At 38.1% G+C, this 21,895-nt stretch overlaps 1 protein-coding gene across 1 annotated transcript in view; it reads right to left on the bottom strand.

Annotated features, from left to right (window-relative positions):
• The window catches only part of CSNK1G1 (casein kinase 1 gamma 1), a gene marked incomplete in the record, with an annotated part of 566,217 nt that overhangs the window by 135,429 nt on the left and 408,893 nt on the right, over positions 1-21,895 (bottom strand). Inside the window, 1 exon segment of the mRNA XM_053717378.1 lies at positions 19,187-19,335. Coding sequence (XP_053573353.1) covers positions 19,187-19,335 — 149 coding nt within the window.

The raw sequence follows: 21,895 nt of genomic DNA, 5'->3' as shown, positions 1-21,895 counted from the left end.
CATGTGCAGCTGTTTCTAAATACCCCATTTGTGATACCGAGCATAACGCTTACTTGGGACACAGCTACCTTCAAACATACACAGCCATTTCGGCCATATCCGAGAAGGAGGATATATTGCAGCACCAACCCTTCCCTGCTAGTACAAGACTTTTAGGAATTAAGGTGATCCATACTCGGAAGGCACAACTGCTAGCATTTGTGGAGGGGGTAAGAAACTACAAAGGTGCTTCCCAGAACCTTTTCCTCCAGCAATTTGTTTACAAGGGGACTTACACATCAGTTCTGTCGACTGCAACAAGTGTATTTACAAGACTGTTACCCTTATTGTGTAATGGAACAGACTTCAAAGTTGTCCGTGTTGGCGTAGGGTAATATGTATTAAAATTTTTCCATATATGCTCTGCATACCCTAATGTTATTTGTTCTGGAAGAGCTCCAAATATGGATTTTACTTTAAACTGTTTTGTTTCTGAGATGTACTCAAGTTAATGCATAACCTAATTTTACCTGTACTGTGCACCCTCCTTAGCTGACTTGTTCTTGCTACACATAAAGGAAATTAGCAATCGGTTAGATAATTGACTCCCTGGGGAGAAATGCACAGTAACTAGAGTTCTGCAAGATCTCATGCAGTACTGTATGTTGTATGCTAATTGACTACCAGATTTATCTTTTCCAACAACTGTTATATTCATATCCGTTTGCTAGATTCAATAGTTGCCCTATAGACATGTTGTAGATCCAGACAATATATAAGCTTATTCCTGATATCTGCGGCCGAGATTCAGGGAAGTAATTTATTATTTAACTTTTGGTGTCTTGCAGCATGTTAATGGGATAGTTTCTAACAAGGTTTATAATGTTTAAGTACTGACTATTTGATCTTTCAAGTTAATTGAAAAATAGTAAAAATCTCAGTAAGATTGGTGTCTGTTCTCTGTGATCTATTAGTAGTCTTTATGTCTATAGTGCTATACATGAAGACCTTTCAGTCAGAGTACAGAGTGCCTTTGAGATAAGGACACTATAAGGTTAATAACATATGTTTGGATAGTTACTTCTATTATCATTCTTATTATAGTTAACTAATTGTTAATATTCACATGCTCATAGGATAGCTGTTTACTATATGTCCTGTAAATGATAACCCAAGTCAATTACTCGGAGTAACCTCGACTATTTTCCCTATAGAGCTCCTATAAAATAGAAAGTTTGGCTAATAGTTTAGGGAAGATAACTTAGGCAGCACAAAGCATGCATGTATACTATTTTTCACTACCCCTGTTTAAAATGTAATCCTTTATCTATTGATTTACCCCTATATATTTTGGCAACTCATATTGTATATTTGATATAGGGTTAGTCCTTCCTTTGGAGAGTTGTCTAGGTTTTTTTTTTTTCTTTTTTTCTCTTTCTTACTATTATCTATTTTTTTGTGATGTTCATTCCCTCTCTCACAATATTATATATATACCCCTGTTAAGAGAGACAGAAAAAGTTCCCTTATATATTACTCCATAGATATAGCCTTTTCTTTAGTTAGACAGCAGCTACTGAATATTGTATAATCATTTGTTCCACGCCCCTCCACACACAATAGTTGGTAATGGAAATGTGCAGAGAGTGGTCTGATTACTCTCAACTGTTAAATTTCACTGTTTTTTTATTTGCATCTTGGGTCCAAGAGTGGCACTTTTTCTTTCTTTCTATTTTATTTCTCCCCTGAAATTCCCCATTGTGCCATAGTTATCTTTTTGGGGGTCAAAAAGAGACCTTTATATATCATAAGGGGAAATCATCTCATATGCTACCATGTTTAAGGGGAAATATATCAACAACAAAAAATAATACTTGAGGTTCACTACTTTGTATAATTGGGCTTTGTTTATAATATTACTTTTACAATGTATTATAGGGGACTAAATCTGATCCCATATTACGTGTACTTCTGTATTTATCTTGAAACCCTCTGATGTAACTTGCCTGTTATGTTACTTTTATAACCCCAATAAAGAAAATTTATATAAAAACAAAACAAATCAAAAAACAAAACAAAGTTCTTGTAGATCACTAAGGGTAACAGGTACAAACATACAAATATACTATGTGTGTGATAGTCCGTTGTTACAGACTGCATGAAGCTCCACACTGTATCTGTAGTCTCTCTGTACCGGACAGGTACCCCTCCTTGTGACCAATTTAAACAATGCTTGAATAACTCAGTTCATGATATTTAAATCCAACTGGCATTCCTGATGGAATAACCCCTTCATGCTTTCCAATCCAGTTCCAGGTTTCTCAGGTGTGATAAATTAGAAAACAGTTATGTTAGTTAAAATGTATACTAAAGCCAATTATTTTCTTTCATGATTCAGATAGAACATACAATTTTAAGCAACTTTCTACTTACTTATATTATTAGTTCTCTTGTTATCTTTATTTGAATAGCAGGAATCTAAGCTTAGGAGCCAACCCATTTTTGGTTCAGAACCTGGGTAGAGCTTGCTGATTGAATAGGGAGGATTATGATAAAGAGTGCAAAAGACAACTAGAAGATGAGATTACATATTGGAAGTTAAAAGCTAAGCCATGAAAAACATTCTAAGATCAATTCCAAAAGCTTTTAGAAAAAAGGTAAAAAAAAAGACCAAGTGTTAAATAAAAATTTGATTATATTCATGTAAAATATCCAAAAATTCCTATTTATTTTGGTGGTATAATCAATTTTATTTACAAGTTAGTAGTACCGCAATGCCAACCCGTATATGGCCTTGTGGGAAGATCAGTTTGTATATGGCCCACCTGTTTGGAGTGAGAACCATCACAGGTATATCAATTTATTTTTCATATGAAAGGTTAGTAAGGAATCATTGGAACAATACACGGAATATCTGAATAATTACGACTGGCAGATTAAGTTAACATGGGAGAAAAGCCAGGAAGAAGTGCTTTTTTTTTTTTTTTTAGATCTAGTCATATATATTGAACAAGGTGAAATTAAAACAAAAAAAAAAAAAACACTTTAAAGGGACACTGAACCCAAAAAAATTATTTTGTGATTCAGATATAGCATGAAATTTTAAGCAACTTTCTAATTTACTCCTGTTACCAACTTTTATTTATTCTCTTGGTATCTTTATTTGAAATGCAAGAATGTATGTTTAAATGCCGGAACATTTTTGGTAAACAACCTGGGTTGTCCTTGCTGATTGGTGGATAAATGTATCCACCAATAAAAAAAAGTGCTGTCCAGTGTTCTGAACTAAACAAAATGCTTAGATGCCTTCTTTTTCAAATAAAAATAGCAAGAGAACGAAACAAAAATGATACTAGGAGTAAGTTAGAAAGTTGCTCGAAATTGCATGCTCTATCTGAATCACAAAAAAATTAAAATGTTGGGTTCAGTGTCCCTTTAAGAAGGTAGATGTAAATAACTACATAAAGATTAGCAGCTGACATCTTAAGAAATGGTTGCTGAATGTCCCTAAGAAACAATTCCATAGACTTAAAAGAATTTGTACAGAAACCAATATCTTTTGTGGAACAATCACTAATTTTGAAGGAAAGATTTTTAGAAAAGAAATATGAGGATCTGCTGGGTAAAATTATATTAGAGGTTGGTAAATTTGATAGAAAAGGGTCTTTTGGAGTATAAAGACAACTTTTTTGTTGCATAGAAACACTCAAGTAGGCCCTATAATATTTGACTATTGCTCACAGAACAAGCTACTTGAAGAGATCATAAATAGACATTGGGGGTTCTCAAATGAGACTAAGGTTTATAAGGGATCTTAGAGGACAAAGTGAGAAATTTTCTTTAGGAAAGCACCCACCATTAAAGATAAGGTAACCAATAGTTTTATTAAAGAGGAACCAACTGGCACATGGCTAAACAAAGTGGTGAGAGTTTTTTTTTTATGTGGGAAATGCACTGGGTGTAAGAATTTTAATAACTATGCCAAAAACAACAACAACAAAAAATAGTTTCATGTGCAAACAAAAAATCCTTTGATTTGACCCAACTCATTACCTGTAATGCTAGAGTTGTAATATATGTACTTGAATGTTCAGGTCAGCTCCAAAATGTGGGCCGCACCTCAAGGTCTCTAGGCTCATGGGGGAACGTGTATAATATTAAAAAGGGTTTGGATAAACACCCTCTATCATTCAATTTTAACACAATTGCAACCCCAGATAAATTACTAAATGTATAGGTATTAGAAAAGTAGCCCCAAATTGGAGAGGGGGGGATATGGCACATTCATTGGGCAAATTTGAGATTAAATTGATTAAATGGATCTTTTTGATGGACAACATAATACAACATTTTTTATAATTAAAATAAATTTTTTTGCAGCTTTTGATATCTAGAATCTAATTTAAGAATTGGAACAAATTCCCAAATGGAAACCTGAAAGGGGCGCGCTGCACTCAAAAATACAGAGCGTGTGTGCACAAACCGTAACGGTTCAAAAGAAGCTGTATGCCAATCCGCTGGCCTGATTGCACCGATAGTCTAATGGTCTTAGGCTGCAAGTGTAAATTGGGCTGCTCCTCTGGTTCTCGATGTGGAAGAATCTGGAGAATTAAACAGAAAGAAGAGGGCGCCACATAGTGTGAAACAGTCTTCGGTCCTACTAAGACTGTTTCACACTATAAGGCGCCCTCTTCTTTCTGTTTAATTCTCCTAATTTAAGAATTCTCTGAATTTTATTGCAAAAAAAATTAAAATATAAATATTAGATATTAGCCCATTATTCTAACCACTTTACGAGTGATGTTTTTCGAGCAGTTCGGTACTCTTGACAAGTAAAGGTTAATATAGTCTTTTAGTTTCTTTACGATCACTATAAAATTTCTGCTTAGCATAGTGGCAAAGTAATATGGTTTTTACACCAGAGGTCATGAGTTCAAATCTCAGTAAGACTAATTTTAGCTTTAGTTTTAATTGTATATTTACTTTTATTTTATTCATTTTATTTAAATTCAATTAAAAAGTTTATGTTCTCACTTTTACTTTTAAAGATGTCGATAAGGGTGTTGAAGTTGTTATATTAATTTTTTGATCTTCTAATATGAATCGTTTTGAAATGTATCCAAGTAATAATATATCTTTGAAATATATTTCTTTAGTAAAGATAATCATTTACTGTATACTTTGATTAGTGGTATTGGTTCTAACCTGGGGAGTTAGATTCCAATTAGAGGATACTTTATTACACATGTGGCATTCATATGTAATTCAGTTATGTTTGAATTTTTATTTGTTGAATGTGGTTTGACATATATTGATATAAAAGGACCATGATGGAAAGACTAATAACACAGAATTTGTAATCTCTCCATCACTTTATAGGCTAGAGGTTTTATTTTTAAACCTAGAGACCCAGAGATATGGGTTCAAATCCAAAAGAATAGATAAACATATTATAATTATAAACTACTATAACAACTATTTGTATTTTAAACTTGTATTTGTATTTTAATCTGTATCAAATTTGTCTTTGCCTGTATTAAGTCTGCCTGGGGTCTGCACTATAGAGCTTATTATCTTGAGCTGTTGAAGCTCTAACTAATGTGAGTATTCTAGGTCTGCCTTCCATCTGGGGAGTATTATGCTGTGTGTTTCTTTCTCTTCCTTTTTGAGGAACATCGTTTGAACTATTGTATTTGTGGGACTGTTTCCATTAAAGACTTTATTTTTTACTATTTGTGTGTGGGTTTTAGTTGCACATTTTATTTTAATTTGACCTACTAGAATGAGCAGTAATCCGCTGCAGTGGAGGATGACCTGCCTCCAAGTAAGCTTTGTGAATCAAAAGTTTCAACCAAGAGGCCAAAGAAATAGCCGAAGATTTCTGTCCCTCTCTATGGGCCAGAAAAAAAGAATGAACAAACTAGAAGTTTGTCAAAAGTCCTTAGTAGCATCAATGTAATATTTCAATGCCCTAACAACATCCAAAGAATGTAAAGATCTCTCTAGGATTAGGATACAAAGAAGGAACAACAACCTCTCTGCTAAAGTTGTCTAAAGAAACAACCATAGACAAAAAAAAAAAAAAAAAAATCAAATGAAGTCCGTAAAACAGCATTATACTGATGAAAAAAGTAAATTTATGCTTACCTGATAAATTAATTTCTTCTACGATACGACGAGTCCACGGATTTCATCCTTACTTGTGGGATATTAACCTCCTGCTAACAGGAAGTGGCAAAGAGCACCACAGCAGAGTTGTATATATAGCTCCTCCCTTCCCTTCACCTTCAGTCATTCGACCGAAGTTAGGAAGAGAAAGGAAAAGCCAAAGGAGCAGAGGTGACTGAAGTTTATAAAAATATAATATAATCTAAATCTGTCTGAAAATTGACAGGGAGGGCCGTGGACTCGTCGTATCGCAGAAGAAATGAATTTATCAGGTAAGCATAAATTTACTTTTCTTCTACAAGATACGACAAGTCCACGGATTTCATCCTTACTTGTGGGATACAATACCAAAGCTACAGGACACGGATGAAACGGGAGGGACAAGACAGATACCTAAACGGAAGGCACCACTGCTTGAAGAACCTTTCTCCCAAAAACAGCCTCAGAAGAAACAAAAGTATCAAATTTGTAAAATTTGGAAAAAGTATGAAGAGACAACCAAGTCGCAGCCTTGCAAATATGTTCAACAGAAGCATAGTTTTTAAAAGCCCATGTTGAAGTAGAATGAGCCGTAATTCTTTCAGGAGGCTGCTGTCCAGCAGTCTCATATGCCAGGCGGATGATACTCTACAGCCAAAAAGAAAGAGGTAGCCGCAGCTTTCGGACCCCTACGCTTTCCAGGAAAAAAAATGATGATTGACGGAAATCCTTAGTCGCCTGCAAGTAAAACTTCAAGGCACGGACCACGTCCAAGTTATGTAACAGACGCTCCTTCTTAGAAGAAGGATTAGGACACAAGGAAGGAACAACAATTTCCTAATTAATATTTTTATTTGAAACAACCTTAGGAAGGAATCCAGGTTTGGTACGTAAAACCACCTTATCAGAATGAAAGATAAGATAAGGCAAGTCACATTGTAACGCTGAAAGCTCAGAAACTCTACGAGCAGAAGAAATAGCAATCAAAAACAAAACTTTCCAAGATAATTTAATATCTATGGAATGCATGGGTTCAAACGGAACCCCTTGAAGAACACTAAGGACTAAATTCAAACTCCAGGGCGGAGCAATTGGTCTAAATACAGGCTTAATTCTGGTTAGAGCCTGACAAAAAGACTGAACACCTGGAACATCTGCCAAGCGTTTGTGTAGCAAAATTGACAAAGTAGAAATCTGTCCCTTTAAGGAACTCGCTGATAACCCTTTCTCCAATCCTTCTAGGAGAAAAGACAGAATCCTGGGAATCCTAACTTTACTCCATGAGTAGCCCTTGGATTCACACCAAAAAAGATATTTACGCCATATCTTATGATAGATCTTTCTAGTGACAGGCTTACATGCCTGAATCAAAGTATCAATGATCGAATCTGAGAATCCCCGCTTAGATAAAATCAAGCGTTCAATCTCCAAGCAGTCAGCTGCAGAGAATTTAGATTTGGATGTTGGAAAGGTCCTTGAATGAGAAGGTCCTGTCTCAATGGAAGTTTCCACGGTGGCAGAGAGGACATGTCCACTAGATCCGCATACCAAGTCCTGCGTGGCCACGCAGGTGCGATCAAAATTACTGAAGCTCTCTCCTGTTTGATGCGAGCAATCACCCGGGGAAGGAGAGGAAACGGTGGAAACACATAAGCTAGGTTGAACGACCAAGGCACTGCTAAGGCATCTATCAGTTCTGCCTGAGGATCCCTCGACCTGGATCCGTATCTTGGAAGCTTGGCATTCTGTCAAGATGCCATCAGATCCAATTCCGGTCTGCCCCATCGTAGAATCAGTGAGGCAAATACCTCAGGATGGAGTTCCCACTCCCCCGGGTGAAAAGCCTGTGGGCTTAAGAAATCCGCTTCCCAGTTGTCTACTCCTGGGATGTAGATTGCTGACAGTTAACAAGAGTGGGCCTCCGCCCAACAAATTATCTTGGATACTTCTGTCATCGCTAAGGAACTCCTCGTTCCCCCTTGATGATTGATATAAGCCACAGTCGTGATGTTGTCCGACTGGAACCTGATGAATTTGGCCGAAGCCAACTGAGACCATGCCTGAAGCGCATTGAATATTGCTCTCAATTCCAGAATATTGATTGGAAGAAAAGACTCCATCTGAGTCCATACACCCTGAGCCTTCAGGGAATTCCAGACTGCACCCCAACCCAGAAGGCTGGCATCTGTTGTCACTATCACCCACGAGGGTCTGCGGAAACACATCCCCTGGGACAAATGATGCGGTGACAACCACCAAAGAAGAGAGTCTCTGGTCTCTTGGTCCAGATTTATCAGAGGAGATAAATTTGCATAGTCCCCATTCCACTGTCCGAGCATGCACAGCTGCAGTGGTCTGAGATGAAAACAAGCAAACGGAATGATGTCCATTGCCGCTACCATTAATCCAATTACCTCCATACACTGAGTCACTGATGGCCAAGGATTGGACTTAAGGGCTCGGCAAGTATTCAGAATCTTTGACTTTGACCTCCGTCAGAAATATTTTCAGATCTACAGAATCTGTCAGAGTTCCCAAGAAGGGAACCCTTGTCCATGGAACTAGTGAACTCTTTTCTAGGTTCACCTTCCATCCGTGAGTTCTCAGAAAGGACAGCACTGTGTCAATATGAGATTTAGTCAGATGATAACTTGAAGCCTGAATCAAAATATCGTCCAGATAAGGCGCCACTGCTATGCCCCGTGGCCTGAGAACCGCCAGAAGGGACCCTAGGACCTTCGTGAAGATCCTGGGTGCTGTAGCCAACCCGAAGGGAAGAGCCACGAACTGAAAATGTTTGTCCAGGAAGGCAAAACTTAGGAACTGATGATGATCCTTGTGGATAGGAATATGAAGGTATGCGTCCTTCAAGTCCACGGTAGTCATATATTGACCCTCCTGGATTATTGGTAAAATTGTTCGGATGGTCTGCATCTTGAAGGATGGAACTCTGAGAAACTTGTTTAGACTCTTGAGGTCTAAAATAGGTCTGAACGTTCCCTCTTTTTTGGGAACTACGAAAAGATTTGAGTAAAATCCCTGTCTCTGTTCTAATCTTGGAACAAGACGAATTACTCCCATAGTAGAGAGGTCTTTTACACAACGTAAGAACGCCTCTCTTTATCTTGTTTACAGACAATTGTGAAAGAAGAATTCTCCCTCTTGGGAAAAATTTTTTGAAATCCAGTTGATACCCGTTGGTCACGATTTCCAGTGCCCAGGGGTCCTGAAAATCTCTTACCCAAGCCTGGGAAAAGAAAAAGTCTGCCTTCTACTAGATCCGGACCCGGATTGGGGGCCGTCTCTTCATGCTGTCTTTGTAACAGCAACGGACTTCTTGAGTTGCTTACCCTTGTTCCAAGCCTGGTTGGGTCTCCAGACGGATTTGGCCTGAGTAAAATTCCTCTCCTGCATTGTGGAGGAAGAGGAAGCAGGGGGTAGTCCTTTAAAATTTCGAAAGGAACGAAAATTATTTTATTTACCATTCATCTTAACAGACTTATCCTGAGGAAGAGCGTGACCTTTACCTCCAGTAATGTCAGAAATGATTTCCTTCAACTAAGGCCCGAATAGGGTCTTTCCTTTGAAAGGAATAGCTAAGAGCTTTGATTTAGATGATACATCAGCAGACCACGATTTTAACCATAACGCTCTACGCGCCAAAATGGTAAATCCTGCATTTTTCGCCGCCAACTTAGCAATTTGAAAGGCGGCATCCGTAATAAAAGAATTAGCTAGCTTGAGAGCCCTAATTCTATCTAAAATGTCCTCCAAAGGGGTCTCAACCTTCAGAGACTCTTCTAGAGCATCAAACCAAAAAGCTGCTGCAGTAGTAACTGGAACAATGCAAGCTGTTGGTTGTAAAAGGAAACCCTGATGAATAATTTCTTTAGAAGACCCTCTAACTTCTTATCCATAGGGTCTTTGAAAGCACAACTGTCTTCAATAGGAATAGTTGTACGTTTAGCCAGGGTAGATATAGCTCCCTCCACCTTAGGGACTGTTTGCCAGGAGTCCCGAATGGTGTCTGATATGGGATACATTTTCTTGAAATTAGGAGGAGGAGAGAAAGGTATACCCGGTCTGTCCCATTCCTTCATTATAATTTCCGAAAGTCTTTTAGGAACCGGAAAAACAGTGTAAGTAGGTACCTCTAGATATTTGTCCATTTTACACAATTTCTCTGGTGGTATTACAATAGGGTCACAATCATCCAGAGTCGCTAAAACCTCCCGAAGTAACAGGCGGAGGTGTTCAAGCTTAAATTTAAAGGACATCACGTCCGAATCTGTCTGAGGTAACATACTTCCTGGGTCTGAAAGTTCTCCCTCAGACAACAATTCCCTGACCCCCAACTCAGAGCCCTGTGAGGGTACATCGGAAATAGCCAACAAAGCATCAGAGGACTCAGTATTCACATTTATTCCTGTCCTACTACGTTTACCCTGTAACATTGGTAACTTGGATAATACCTCTGTAAGGGTAGTTTACATAACTGCAGCCATATCCTGCAGAGTAAAAGAATTAGACGCATTTGAGGAACTTGGCGTGGCTTGTGTGGGCGTTAAAGGTTGTGACACTTGGGGAGAATTAAATGGCATATCCTGATTCTCTTCAGACTGAGAATCATCCTTAGGTACACTTTCTTTACCTAAAATATTCTTTTTACATTGTAAGGCCCTTTCAATACAAAAGGTACACAAAGTAAGAGGGGGTTCCACAATGGCTTCTAAACACATAGAACAATTAGTTTCCTCAATGTCAGACATGTTGAACAGACTAGTAATTGCAACAATAGTCGTAAATCACCTCAGTTATTGATTCAAACAACTTTTAGAAAAATGTGTACTGCGCCTTTAAGAAATAAAAAGCGCAACAATTTTTCTCATACTGTCTAAAAGTTTAAAAAACGCTACGCAATTAAAAATAATAGCTCAATTGGCCCAAAAATTATTGCACCCTATAAGTACAAGGTTAATTTACCCTCTAAGAGACATTTTAATCAAAAAATATATCTTAACAGAAAAAATGACCCCTGCACCTGCAAAATGACTCGACAACGATCCGGTGAACAGAAAAAAACTTTAGGCCTGACCGGAGCGAATGCCTGCTGCCTTCCTAGAGTAAACTGCACGTCTGAGCGCGCAAAATAGGCCCCGCCCATCATGGACGTCGTCTTAATAGTCTGTCTAACCGCATGGGAAGCGGTATGAAAAATAAGCCATGTGGTCCCCTGTACCTAAAATCTCTTAACAAGCAATTGCAGCCCTACTGACTTTAATTAAAATAAATAATCTCAAGCTGCCTCTCCCAGTGTCCAGCCCCAATACAGTGTCAAAGCAATATGTATAAAAACAAAGGATGTTCAGTAACACCCTCAGTGATACAGGTCTACTGCTTACCCCTTCCCTTGCAGGGAAAAATGTCAGCCAGTTCTGATATACCAAGTCTCCTCAGAAATAAAAGACTGAACATACCTCATTGCTGCTTGTAGCACGACACCGTTCTCCACACTGAAGATTTCTCTTGCACTATACCTTCAGAAGCTATGTGGGAACCAAAATTGATCTTAGTTACATCTGCTAAGATCAACCACCTCAGGGCAGAAATCTTCATTCCATATCTCCCTGAGGAAAATAGTACTCACCGGTACCATTTAAAATAAAAAACTTCTTGATTGAAGAATCTAAAACCCACACCTCACTTTACCTCTTCCTAGTATTAACACAGGCAAAGAGAATGACTGGAGGTGGAGGGAAGGGAGGAGCTATATATATATATATATATATATATATATATACAGCTCTGCTGTGGTGCTCTTTGCCACTTCCTGTTAGCAGGAGGTTAATATCCCACAAGTAAGGATGAAATCCGTGGACTCGTCGTATCTTGTAGAAGAAATCGAACAACTCCGAAACTCAAACAACTCCGAAAAAAACAGAATTTATGCTTACCTGATAAATTACTTTCTCCAACGGTGTGTCCGGTCCACGGCGTCATCCTTACTTGTGGGATATTCTCTTCCCCAACAGGAAATGGCAAAGAGTCCCAGCAAAGCTGGTCACATGATCCCTCCTAGGCTCCGCCCACCCCAGTCATTCGACCGCCGGACAGGAGGAAATATATATACGAGAAACCATATGATACCGTGGTGACTGTAGTTAGAGAAAATAATTCATTAGACCTGATTAAAAAACCAGGGCGGGCCGTGGACCGGACACACCGTTGGAGAAAGTAATTTATCAGGTAAGCATAAATTCTGTTTTCTCCAACATAGGTGTGTCCGGTCCACGGCGTCATCCTTACTTGTGGGAACCAATACCAAAGCTTTAGGACACGGATGAAGGGAGGGAGCAAATCAGGTCAACTAAACGGAAGGCACCACGGCTTGCAAAACCTTTCTCCCAAAAATAGCCTCCGAAGAAGCAAAAGTATCAAATTTGTAAAATTTGGCAAAAGTGTGCAGTGAAGACCAAGTCGCTGCCTTACATATCTGGTCAACAGAAGCCTCGTTCTTGAAGGCCCATGTGGAAGCCACAGCCCTAGTGGAGTGAGCTATGATTCTTTCAGGAGGCTGCCGTCCGGCAGTCTCATAAGCCAATCGGATAATGCTTTTAAGCCAAAAGGAAAGAGAGGTAGAAGTCGCTTTTTGACCTCTCCTTTTACCAGAATAAACAACAAACAAGGAAGATGTTTGTCTGAAATCTTTAGTAGCCTCTAAATACACAATTTGGACGTAGTCCGTGCTCTAAAATTCTAACAAACGTTCCTTCTTTGAAACTGGATTCGGACACAAAGAAGGTACAACTATCTCCTGGTTAATATTTTTGTTGGAAACAACTTTCGGAAGAAAACCAGGCTTAGTACGCAAAACCACCTTATCTGCATGGAACACCAGATAGGGCGGAGAACACTGCAGAGCAGATAACTCTGAAACTCTTCTAGCAGAAGAAATTGCAACCAAAAACAAAACTTTCCAAGATAATAACTTGATATCAACGGAATGTAGGGGTTCAAACGGAACCCCTTGAAGAACTGAAAGAACTAGATTTAGACTCCAGGGAGGAGTCAAAGGTCTGTAAACAGGCTTGATCCTAACCAGAGCCTGAACAAATGCTTGAACATCTGGCACAGCTGCCAGTCTTTTGTGAAGTAAAACAGATAAAGCAGAGATCTGTCCCTTCAGAGAACTTGCAGATAATCCTTTCTCCAAACCTTCTTGTAGAAAGGATAGAATCTTAGGAATTTTTATCTTGTTCCATGGGAATCCTTTAGATTCACACCAACAGATATATTTTTTCCATATTTTATGGTAAATTTTTCTAGTTACAGGCTTTCTAGCCTGAATCAGAGTATCTATTACAGAATCTGAAAACCCACGATTTGATAAAATCAAGCGTTCAATCTCCAAGCCGTCAGTTGGAGGGAAACCAGATTCGGATGTTCGAATGGACCCTGAACAAGAAGGTCCTGTCTCAAAGGTAGCTTCCATGGTGGAGCCGATGACATATTCACCAGGTCTGCATACCAAGTCCTGCGTGGCCACGCAGGAGCTATCAAGATCACCGAGGCCCTCTCCTGTTTGATCCTGGCTACCAGCCTGGGGATGAGAGGAAACGGTGGGAAAACATAAGCTAGGTTGAAGGTCCAAGGTGCTACTAGTGCATCTACTAGAGTCGCCTTGGGATCCCTGGATCTGGACCCGTAGCAAGGAACCTTTAAGTTCTGACGAGACGCCATCAGATCCATGTCTGGAATGCCCCATAATTTAGTTATTTGGGCAAAGATTTCCGGATGGAGTTCCCACTCCCCCGGATGGAATGTCTGACGACTCAGAAAATCCGCTTCCCAATTTTCCACTCCTGGGATGTGGATTGCAGACAAGTGGCAGGAGTGATCCTCCGCCCATTGGATTATTTTAAACACCAAAAAACTCTTAACCATCTCCGTGGAGATGTTGCCTGTGCAACGGCAAAGAGAATGACTGGGGTGGGCGGAGCCTAGGAGGGATCATGTGACCAGCTTTGCTGGGACTCTCTGCCATTTCCTGTTGGGGAAGAGAATATCCCACAAGTAAGGATGACGCCGTGGACCGGACACACCTATGTTGGAGAAATATGGCTTTATGTCTCATATGAATATATGAAGGGGAATGCTTTTGTGCTCATATACACTGACTTGTCCTCCGCTTACAGCCGGGATTGTGAGTTCAGTGAGTTTAGCGTGGATGCTTCTAACACATGCAGGGTACACATTACTTGCTGTTATAAAAAACATCCTGTCACATAAAAGGCAGTTTCAAAAAGCATTCCCCTTCACAGGTCTTCCTGCATCCAATCACCTCCAAAATACTTTGGCAATCTCACAAAACTCTTCCTGGAGAGATCACACTCTGTCCTCACTACGGCATTCTAAATACTTCACAAGCAGCTCTGCAAAACGATTGTAGGGTCATATTACACAGAGCTGTGAGTGAAACATTCACCTTGTGTCTACATTATGCTACTGTGAGGACAGGAGGGAGAGTGAGATCCGTGCCCAGTGTAAACAGTCAGGGAGAAATGAATTAGTGCAGATGAGGGGATTGTAATTGAAATGCATTATCAATTACAGACAGCTCCAGCATGGGGGCTGGCTGTAAGCACACTAGTCAGGGAGTGTAGGCTTTGTAGCTATTAGGTTCTACGAACGTATTCATATGCAGAGGACTAGAAACTTTAAAATCATTTTTAGGGGCTTTAGCAGCAAAATTGATAATAGATGTCAATTACAAACTTTATCTTCTTGGAATGCTTTATTTAAATAGCCCATATTTTTTGAGTGTATAATGTCCCTCTAAGACTTTAAACAGAAAAAAGGAAATATTAAGGTTCAACATCAGATGAGGAGTCCTTATCCCCAGAAGAAACTTTACCCTCAGAATCAATATTCATCTTTTTGTGATTGCGGAGCTATTGCGTGTTGCTGCTGCTCCTTAGCCTACCCATCAGAAGTCCCGGGCTATTCACAACCTTATACTGAATCATTGGTGGCTTTTCTCCAGTTTATTACAACTCCAATGCTTTTGGCCATATCAGCATCAAGTATATGTACAGTACATGTTTATTCAAGATGTATTTAACCTCCTCGAAGGAGTCATAAGTTCTGAAAAACCTTACTCTCTTATCAGGGCCCTTCCTCCTTTTGACTTGTAGGAGTTCTGATCTTGAAGATTGTAGGGCTCTATGGTATGCTTTGTGAAGTATGGGGTAACCTCTATCTTTCAATCGCTTAGTCATTTGTTTGGCTCTAACGTTTAACATTTCCTTATGTAAAAGAAAAGAACAAATGTTTCAAAAACGATTGATTGTAGTTATCTTCACACACCTTACAGGGAAGAAGGGAAATATGCAATAGTGAAATCTGTTAGGACAATATAACCAACCCCAATAGATAGGTACTCATAGTTTTATGAGCTATGACTAAGCTCTTAGTTGATAAGCTGACAGGCTTAAACCCCCTGGGCTCCCATAAAACCTTTAGAACTCGAAGGTAAAAGAACAATATTTTAAGGTAAAGGACAATATTACAGACTAATCACAAGGTAGCTGGACAGCATGCAATTTACCGATCTTAAGACTAGTGACCAGTCATAGTAAGAACAAGTCAAGAAAACAACAATTGCACGGTATGCTAAGCGAACCTTATAATGTGATATAAATGTCTGTTATAGTCCTGCAATACATCCAACGTACGTGTCGCTGGTGTAATGCTATGGAATCAATCCTATGGTACTGTGTACAAAGGTTATCAATAAGATTCGGATTAACAGGTATCCTATATATTTGAGCTTTAAGAGAAATCACAAAACAAAGACACATGACAATTTAAAATGACGTGCAAAAATTTAGATAGTATATAAAATGGCTAATCAGATTCAAACCACCTTAAAGGAGAGTAAACATATTCTTCGTAGGCGAGTGCTTCACTACTGCACCACTGCTACATCTTTCAAGAATGGCTAACACTTTGAATTAGTTGTATTGAAATATTTTTTTTTTTAATGTAAAAAAATATATTTTATATATATATATATATATATATATATATATATATATATATATATATATATATATATATATATATATAAATTGGTGTCTATTGTAGCTAGGTTTCATCTTTCAGTGGTTTCCCATTACCCAAAATAAAAGTTAAAATTGAACTTTTTGAACTTTAGACAATAGAAGAAATGGCAATGTAGAATTATGTGCAACAATTATAAAATACATAAAGTGGCTTTTGGCATTCGAACCACCTTAAAGGAAAGTAAAAGTCCTTCCTAGGTGAGTGCTGTACCACTGCTACATCTTACAAGAATATCTGACATAATAAAACCCTTTTTCTGAATTAGCCATATTGAAAACAAGATTTTGTGTTGTGTAAAAAATAGGTGTATATTGTAGCTGGGCTTAATCTTTTCAGTGGTTTCCTATTACACAAAATAAAAGTTAAAATTTAACTCAACAATAGTGAAAATAAAGTAAAAATTGTAACTATAAACGGATTTGAACCTATAAGTCGAGATGTAGCATTGGTGCAGCGGTAAAGCCCTCACCACCTAGGAAGAATATATTTTTACTTTCCTTTTAAGGCCATTTTATATATTATCTATATTTTTTGCACATAATTTTAAATTGTCAAATGTTTTTCGTGATTTCTCTTAGCTCAAATATATAGGATACCTATTAATCTGAATCTTATTGATAGCCTTTGTATACATCACCATATACATAGCCTTTATGTACATCACCTTTTGAGGATAGGATTATTCAGATTTGTTTATCAAACTCCGGTTTGATGCAGTCAGGTGACCGCCATGTAATCGATTATGTCAATGTTTTTTCACCATTACTGATTATCTGGATTTTCAAAAGGCTGGAAAAAACAAATATCTTTGAAAAAGCCGGTATTACACCAGCGAAACGTAAGTCGGATGTACAGCAGGACTATAATGGACATTTATATCACATTAGCATACCATACAATTGTTGTTTAGTTGACTTGTTCTCTGGCTGGCCACTAGACTCAAGATTGGTAAATTGAATGCTGTGCAACTTCTGTAGTCCGTAATATTGTGCTTTGCTTTTAAATAAAATATTGTACTTTTACCTTTGAGTTCTGGAGTTTACATGGGAGTTATGGGGCTTTAAACCTGCAAGATTATCTTCAACTAAGAGCTTAGTCATAAGCTCATAAAAGTGTGAGTACCTATCTATTGGGTTTATTATATTGTCCTAACAGATTTCACTATTGCATATTTCTCTGCTTCCCTGTGAGGTGTGTGAAGATTACTACAATCAAGCTTTCTTGGGAAATGTGTTAAAGTTTATTTTTCCATAAGGCAATTATCTGCTGATCGGACTCTCTTACATATCCTTGTTTTGCAATTTGTATACACTGTGGTTTACTTTTAGTAATTTTTAATGTACACACATTTTAAAGTATTTACCTTTATTTTTCTCTCTTTAAACATATTTATGTCTGAACAGTTTCTACGGATATGTAAAATTTGCTAATAGGTAATGCTTGTTTGACATACTTATGATGGGCACTCTGAAAATCCAAAATGTAATTTGTGGCAGTGTTTTTACTAAATAGATCAGATCTAATCTTCATACACATCTCTGGAGTTGGTTAAGTCCAAAAAATTAAGTTGCTCATAGCAGATTTCATATGTCAATTTTTTGGACTTAACCATCTCCAGAGATGTGTGGCAAGATTAAATCTGACTGGTGAAAGGTAGTTTACCCATGTGGTAGCTGTAAATATTGTCCATACATATGTAATGCAACAGAATAATTTTTTCCCCTAATGGAATATGGTATAAAGGACTTTTTTAACCGTAGAAACAAATTATTTATGGTTTGAAATGCACATGTAAAAAAAACGTTGCGTTGTGATGCATCATCAAATATGGAAAAATGGATCTAGAAAAGGATAAGAAGATTACATCTGTAGCAAAAGCTTTTCTCTGGATTCTGCAAAAAAAGACTAGGGATAAGAGGAGGAGAAATTGGGAATGCTCTGCTTAGAGCAAAAAAAGTAAATGGATCTTTGGCTTCAAACTATGACTCCCCTTGGTCTTAATGTGCAGATCTAATATAGCTCCCTTCTATAACTATAGAAAAAGATAGGTTTTCCTGTGAGATTATTATAGCTTGTAGTTTGTGTTTACATCCAGTTTAAAGATTCTTAAAGGGACACCCAGGTCAAATTAAACTTTAAGGATTCACATAGAGCATCCATTAACAAAATGTGCACAGTCTTTTTATATTTACCCTTTTTAAGACACCATCTCCTACTGAGCATGTGCAAGAATTCACAGAATATACGTAAATGCATTTGTGATTGGATAATAGCTGTCACATGGTACAGGAGGAGTGGAAATATAAATAACTTTGATATTTGTCAGAAAAAAAATCTACTACTCATTTTAAGTTCAGACTAAGTGCATTGTCTTGTTATCGTGCATCTGTTGATTAAGCAAATCTACCATATTAACTAATTTTACAGCACACTGTCCTTTAAGCTGCCTCTGCTGTAAATCCTAGCCTTATAAGAATAGAAGCCGGATGCGGTCGATATACTCTTGGCACATGAAAGGACCAAACATGTACATTTGCTTGCTCTTCCAAGGATGCAATGAAAAAGGGTAGTAACAAATACTGGTGAGCTCTGCATGTCATGCCATTGCAGACAGTCTTGATGGAGAACACAACTGCTGTACCTAGAAAAGACAGTTTTTCTCCTCCATGCATTCTAAACAGACCCTGTGCCTGGATCCTGAACAACTCCGAAAGGTAGTAACACAATGGCTACTGAAAGAAGGATAAGCTGTATATTCTGGTAGGGGTGAGCCAACTGAAGGTTTTAATTTACTTTAAGAAGGCTAGTAATACCATAACCATGTGACAATGATTTTTCTCTTCAATAAGGATTTAAAACGCAGTATAGTAATTGCACTATAAATATATGCTCTAACTTCTATTAATGTTAATTGCACTTTTGTTCAGATACTCACTATTGGCCTGCCAACCCAGTCATAAATGTAGTCATATGTGTATCCTTTTCGTTCAAAGAGCTCAGAAAAAAGTGTCCGTAGATAATCATAATCTGGTTTTTCAAAGAAATCCAATCTTCTCACATAACGCAGATATGTAGCCATCTCCTCTGTGGTTGAGAGAGAAGAGAGAAACAATGTGTGAATATTTGTGTATATACCATATGCTTATAATTATAATGATGGGTTATCTCATGTAGGTAAAATAATTTGTGAATTTAAACACTTTTATATGTCACTTGACAAAATAAACTAAACTGTCTCTCCAGCCACTACAAAGTCACTGCCCTCACCAACTAACCAGTTCTATTGCTATGCAGTTGATTGACTAAAGATGTATGTACAAAGATCTGGCAAGGCTGGAGAAACTTCTAAGTGACTTGTCAGATGTCATATTGAACATGTTGGAGACATGGCATAGCATACATATAACATGGCTGCAAATATATATATATATATCATGTGCTTATTGTCCTTTTAAAAAAAAAAAATGTCACTTGTTAAAGGGACAGTCTACTCCAGAATGGTTATTGTTTCAAAAGGATAGATAATCCCTTTATTACCCATTCCCCTGTTTTGCATAACCAACACGGTTATTTTAATATACTTTTTATCTCAGTTATTCTCTTATATCTAAGCATCTGCAGATATTTCAGGCCTTTTGACAGACTTGCATTTTAGCCAATCAGTGCTGACTATAGATGTAAAATTTCAGGACATTTTGAAGCCATGGAAAAAAACTTTTTCCCCCTGTTTTTTTTCCTGGAAAAAAATTGAAATTTTCGGAAAATTTTTAAAAAATTGCAGCGTGGAGTAGTTTTACAAATAGAAAGGCATTTTGTTACACTGGGAACATGAAATGCAGTGTATATAAAAGTACATCTTATTCAATAAATAAACTAAACTGCTTTTTAAAACTATTTTTTGTTAAAAATGGAATAAGGTCTGTATGTGTTAAGAACATTTCAACTAGACAAGATAACAGGTCAACACCCCCCTTTCCCTAAAAATAAATAAATAAAGAAAACAAAATGTATACTTACCTGATAAATGTCTTTCTGGACATGGAGAGTCCACAACATCATTCCAATTACTAGTGGGATATTCAACTCCTGACCAGCAGGAGGCGGCAAAGAGCACTGCAGCAAAGGTGTTAAGTGTAACTGCCTTACCCATAACCCCCAGTCTTTTAGCCGAAGGAAATGGAAAAAGAAAGAAACACAAGGGTGAAAAAGGTGCCTACGGTATACTAAAAAAAACTGCCGAATTATAAGCAAAAAAAAAAGACTGGGTCGTGGACTCTCCATGCGTGGAAAGAAAGAAATTTATCAGGTAAACATACATTTTTTGTTTTCTTTCCTATGACATGGAGAGTCAACACCGTCATTCCAATTACTAGTGGGAACCAATACCCAAGCTAGAGGACACAGAATGAACAGGGAGGGATAAAAAGGCAGGAGGACCTAAACAGAAGGCACCACCGCTTGAAGAACATATCTCCCAAAAGAAGCCTCAACCAAGGCAAAAGTATCAAATTTGGAAAAAGGATGCAGAGAGGACCATGTTGCCGCCTTGCAAAAACATAATTTATGCTTACCTGATAAATTTATTTCTCTTGCAGTGTATCCAGTCCACGGATCATCCAGTACGTGTGGGATATTCTCCTTCCCAACAGGAAGTTGCAAGAGGATCACCCACAGCAGAGCTGCTATATAGCTCCTCCCCTAACTGTCATATCCAGTCATTCGACCGAAAACAAACAGAAAAAGGAGAAACCATAGGGTGCAGTGGTGACTGTAGTTTAATTAAAATTTAGACCTGCCTTAAAAGGAAAGGCCGGGCCGTGGACTGGATACACTACAAGAGAAATAAATTTATCAGGTAAGCATAAATTATGTTTTCTCTTGTTAAGTGTATCCAGTCCACGGATCATCCATTACTTGTGGGATACCAATACCAAAGCTAAAGTACACGGATGATGGGAGGGACAAGGCAGGATTAAGCGGAAGGAACCACTGCCCGAAGAACCTCTCTCCCAAAAACAGTCTCCGAAGAAGCAAAAGTATCAAATTTGTAAAATTTTGAAAAAGTGTGAAGCGAAGACCAAGTCGCAGCCTTGCAAATCTGTTCAACAGAGGCCTCATTTTTGAAGGCCCAGGTGGAAGCCACAGCTCTAGTAGAATGAGCTGTAATCCTTTCAGGGAGCTGCTGTCCAGCAGTCTCATAGGCTAGGCGTATTACACTCCGAAGCCAAAAGGACAGAGAGGTTGCCGAAGCTTTTTGACCTCTCCTCTGTCCAGAGTAAACGACAAACCGGGAAGATGTTTGACGAAAATCTTTAGTAGCTTGTAAGTAAAACTTCAAGGCACGGACTACGTCCAGATTATGTAAAAGACGTTCCTTCTTTGAAGAAGGATTAGGACACAATGATGGAACAACAATCTCTTGATTGATATTCTTGTTAGAAACCACCTTAGGTAAAAACCCAGGTTTGGTACGCAGAACTACCTTATCTGCATGAAAAATCAGATAAGGAGAATCACATTGTAAGGCAGATAGCTCAGAGACTCTCCGAGCCGAGGAAATAGCCATCAAAAACAGAACTTTCCAAGATAAGAGTTTAATATTAATGGAATGAAGGGGTTCAAACGGAACTCCTTGAAGAACTTT

Source organism: Bombina bombina, chromosome 6, assembly GCF_027579735.1.
Source record: "Bombina bombina isolate aBomBom1 chromosome 6, aBomBom1.pri, whole genome shotgun sequence".
Classification (NCBI taxonomy): domain Eukaryota; kingdom Metazoa; phylum Chordata; class Amphibia; order Anura; family Bombinatoridae; genus Bombina; species Bombina bombina.
Note: the sequence above shows the minus strand (reverse complement) of the source record. Positions and strands in the feature narration are given on the sequence as shown.